The sequence below is a fragment of the Pinus tabuliformis genome, chromosome 1_1 (genome assembly GCF_031772625.1).
Source record: "Pinus tabuliformis cultivar Carrire ecotype Pingquan chromosome 1_1, CPIR1, whole genome shotgun sequence".
Taxonomy (NCBI): Eukaryota; Viridiplantae; Streptophyta; class Pinopsida; order Pinales; family Pinaceae; genus Pinus; species Pinus tabuliformis.
This window is the reverse complement of record NC_142297.1, coordinates 916915599-916919727: the sequence shown is the minus strand read 5'-3', so window position 1 is coordinate 916919727 and position 4129 is coordinate 916915599. Positions and strand designations below refer to the sequence as shown.

The 4129-nt window shown below is 35.0% G+C and overlaps 1 protein-coding gene across 1 annotated transcript; it reads right to left on the bottom strand.

The window, feature by feature from the left end:
- Nucleotides 1-376: 376 nt before the first annotated feature.
- LOC149217381 (myb-related protein 308-like) lies at nucleotides 377-2129 on the bottom strand. The gene is made up of 3 exons (XM_089391352.1): nucleotides 1920-2129; nucleotides 1695-1824; nucleotides 377-1452 (listed from the first exon to the last, which is right to left on the bottom strand). Exons 1-3 carry the CDS (start codon nucleotides 2047-2049, stop codon nucleotides 1029-1031), a joined length of 684 nt encoding a protein of 227 aa, XP_089247478.1. The 5' UTR covers nucleotides 2050-2129; the 3' UTR covers nucleotides 377-1028.
- Nucleotides 2130-4129: the final 2000 nt, after the last annotated feature.

Below are 4129 nucleotides of genomic sequence, written 5' to 3'. Positions count from 1 at the left end.
ATATTTAAATTTTTTCCAACCCTCAAATTTGCTATATAACTTATGACAATGGCTTTGTAATTTACTAATATTAATTTTTTAAATTAAAATTAATATCTTAAATTCCTTTCATTTTTTAACTATTTACTTCAATAAAAAAATTATTTTTAATTTATATGTAATAATATTTTAAATATTGACTCAATCTTACAATAAGACAACTTTGCATATTTCCTAATATTAATCCATTCTTAATATATTAATATCATCCTGAGTTTTATTAAAAATTAAAATAAAAACAAAAATTCTAATAAAATTATATATAAAATATAAAATACCCATCTATTACATTTATTTATCATTCTTATTATGATATATGAAAGGATAAAAACTAAAAAAAACTCAAACTCAAACTTATTATGATATATTAAAAAAAGACTAAGACGATTCCTAACCGCCTTCGGACAACCTTCCAATCAGAAAATACGGACTAGTTTTGTCCATATTTACGCTACATACAAAGAACATATTTCTCAAGTCATCGTTATTGGTTTGGTTTGGCACGATGATCATCTTACCATCCTCCACATTCTTGACATCCATGGAGATTGCCGCATGCTTGTCATCACAAGAAACCAACAAATTTCGACACATTCTTGCGGACATCATGAGTAATTAATTGAAAATCCTAATAGTCCATGAATCGCCCGGAGGCTATAGCCTAACCCTGTAAATGAAACAATCCCTGTGAAAGAAACGGCCATGATTCTCTTCACAATCTCGGGCTCTAATAGCGTTTGTCAAAATTTATTCGTCGCTGACAAATTTATGTCCAGAATATCTCTCAGTCGTACATAAAAATCCCTGTGAGAGAAACTGCTATGATTTTTTTCACAATATTCGCTTCTAATAACCTTTGTCATAATTTATTTGCTGTGAAGAAATTTTATTTGCTGTGAAGAAATTATGTCTAGAATATTTTTCAGTCGTATATAGTCTGGTCTAAAATTGAACTGAGATGAAATTTCCTAATAACCAAACTTCCCCACCTAAATATAAACACGAAACAATCCGCAACCCAAATTAAAATTTGAATCTGTTGTTCCATCCACGCTCAAAGCTCTGTTTTCGGCGTGGGGCGACTTTGATGGCAAGCTCATACACAAATCAAGATTGAGGTCACCATGCTCTTCATTTTCAGAAGCGGCGGGCTCGATCGGCGAGCTTTCCGACTGGTCTTGTTGGAAGAAGTCTGTTATCTCTGCCGTTCTCGGGGTCTGCGAAGCCGAGATTTCGTGGTCGTCAGCAAACGGAGAGCTGAGGGTAGTGCTGCCATTGTCAGGCAGCCATAGGGAGCGATGGGACTGGGGGTCGAGTTCTCTGCTCAATTTTCTTTTCTTAATGTGGGTATCCCAATAGTTCTTTATCTCGTTTTCCGTCCGCCCCGGCAATCGACCCGCGATAAGAGACCACCTGCACAGTTTGAGAGACAAATCGGTCCATAACTGAAAGTTCAATTCAAGGAATCTGAAACATCTGGGTCCATTAGAGATCTAGGTTTAAGACAAATATCATTGGGAATTGATTGAAGCAATAACGATGGTTTTGAAAATATGGATTAATGGTTAGGTTCGGAGATTTAGTTCTGTATATTTCAAAGTAGATCTAAATCTTTCTTTTTCTATTAAAAAAAATAAAAACGATAAACATCATACTTGTCACCCAAGAGGTTGTGGAGTTTGATTATGAGATCGTCTTCTTCTTCAGAGAAGTTTCCACGATTCAGATTAGGACGCAGGTAATTTATCCATCGCAGCCTGCAACTCTTCCCACATCGCAGCAGACCTGCAATCGAAAAATAAAGCAGATTTATATCTCTTTCATTTCGATCTACTAGCAACCATTAATACCATTGAAAAGGCAGAGACGAGAAAAAAAACCTGCGGCCCTGGGAAGGGAATGCCAGCCGCCTTCGCCGTGGGCTCGAATGTAGGCGATGAGGCGGTCATCTTCTTGTTTGGTCCACGCCCCTTTGTTTGTATTACCCTTCTCACAGCGCAATCTCCTCATCTTCTCATAGAGACGAGTAAAATGCAGGGACTAGGGATTGGGAACCGTGGCTAAGTGCGAATGGAATGGGTAGCAGTAACTGGGAAGAGTCATAAGATATAGCCGTCACCAAGTGGCCATCTGATTTTGACAGTTCGACGGTTTTTCGTTTGATGGTTTTTGACTTTGTCGAATGTCGACAGTATCTAAGGAAACTAATAGGACACTTTGAAGGACAGCTGACAGGTGGTTTGGTTAGTCACGAGATCAATCCATCCCTATTTTGGTTAAGCGGATGATGCGGTTACTATTTAAGTTGAGCACATGTAGGGCTTCCCACCCGTTTCAAATAAGCGTGCACTTCATTTCTCCATCCTTCCTATTTTGGCAATTTCCAATGGGTCAAAAGTTGTATTCAATGTCAAATACTAACTATATACACTTCTCTCATTTCTAGAACGATCATCTCCCTTTTTTTACTGTATGCATTTTATATATCACCATGTTTTATATATCACATTCATTCTAGTGTACGTGTTTTGTATATCACATTCATTCACATTACACTGTCACTCATCTTACAATACTTTATTCTATTAAATCTTTCTTTACGTTTCTAACAACACCATCATTTATCTTATAATATATAGTCTTATTAATTTATTAATTTATTTTTATTTTTTGTGAGAGAATAATGACTATAGCTCTTTATCGTTTCTCATATCAAAGTCTCACATTCATGAGACACATCATTTGTATTTTTATTAACTGGAGCAACAACTCTAATCTTTTGGTAAATTTTGTGTTTTTACTTTTTTCCCTTTATAACAATAACGATTATATTTTTATTATATTTGTATTGAATAAAAGGAATTATGACTAAATATGAACAATTTGAAATTCGAACAATGACAAGAAAGTGTTAGTTAATACAAAATTCCAGTATGGTGTCTTATCTTTCTTTTCCTCTAACTTGTCACTCTAACAAATAGTTTAACTGGAAAATTATTTCACAACATAACTGTTTAGCAATATGCAACAAAACTACATCATAGTGGAATTTCGCCAATTAAGACTATAAGCTTATTGTGTTATTTAAGCCAATTTCTTTTTTGTTCATTTCATTATTTGTCTTATGGCTTTAGTTGATAGTAGTGAGTTGAGGGTTATTTGAGAGATTTAGAATATAAAGGATCCATCACCTACTAATGAGTATTCTCGACCCAAATTGTATTCATTTGATATTGAAGAGATTCCCACCACATAGTCTATAAAATCTATCACTTTTAGTTATATTCCCATAATTTGTCTCCACCTCCTTGATGCTCCACTTGAGAGATACACTAAACAACTTGTTGGAGACTATTATCCAATTTCTTGCGTTTCGTTTTTACCCTACTACATTTTCTTCTCCACTATTCTCCAATGGTAAAGGAGCTTGAGTGGGTCATCCCTTATCTTTGGTCATTTCGTTTCAATGATTTCCATATAGTTTTCTTGTTGCGATGAATACATTTCCGCAGATTCACTGTTTGATCTTACAATGAGTCAACTAGGGAGAAGCCCATCCATTTTTCATCGGCAAGGCTAATCCTTTGGTAGATGATAGTCGGGTCAACCCTTACCTTTATAAACACCAAATAGAAGGCCTACCTTCATCCATGCATCCCTCCAACATTGGTGAAAACAAAAAAGAAATTAGTAGGTGGAAACAAAAATGAAATCATTCTTCTTTCACAAGAAGAAAACATACCTTCTCTAGTAAGGATTTATGGTCAAATTGGGGAGAGAGGGATGCATCTTTTCTATCTTATCATGTTTAAGTGGTTTCCAAAGCTACAAGATTCAAATCTTGCTAGGACCTATATTTGTCTCACTTCATGATTGGGTGGTAGTGAGAGTTTATCTGAATTTTGAAAGAGCTTGCTTAGTTAGACATGATTATTGAAAACATACTCATATGCATGGAAACTACCACTTCTAAATGGTATTTTCTTGTATTCCAATGTTTTCTCATAAGTCCAATGACCAATTTGTATCTTTATTGATTCCAAGAGTCATTCATTGAGATATATTTTCTCACAAACTTTATTTGAGGTCT

Bases quoted from the DNA above. Each gene is read 5' to 3' on its own strand.
- LOC149217381 (XM_089391352.1), bottom strand. From the start codon at position 2,049: ATGAGGAGATTGCGCTGTGAGAAGGGTAATACAAACAAAGGGGCGTGG. The intron at 1,825-1,919 runs GTTTTTTTTCTC...TTTCGATTGCAG, and splicing joins TTCCCTTCCCAGGGCCGCAG to GTCTGCTGCGATGTGGGAAG. The intron at 1,453-1,694 runs GTATGATGTTTA...CAAACTGTGCAG, and splicing joins CACAACCTCTTGGGTGACAA to GTGGTCTCTTATCGCGGGTC.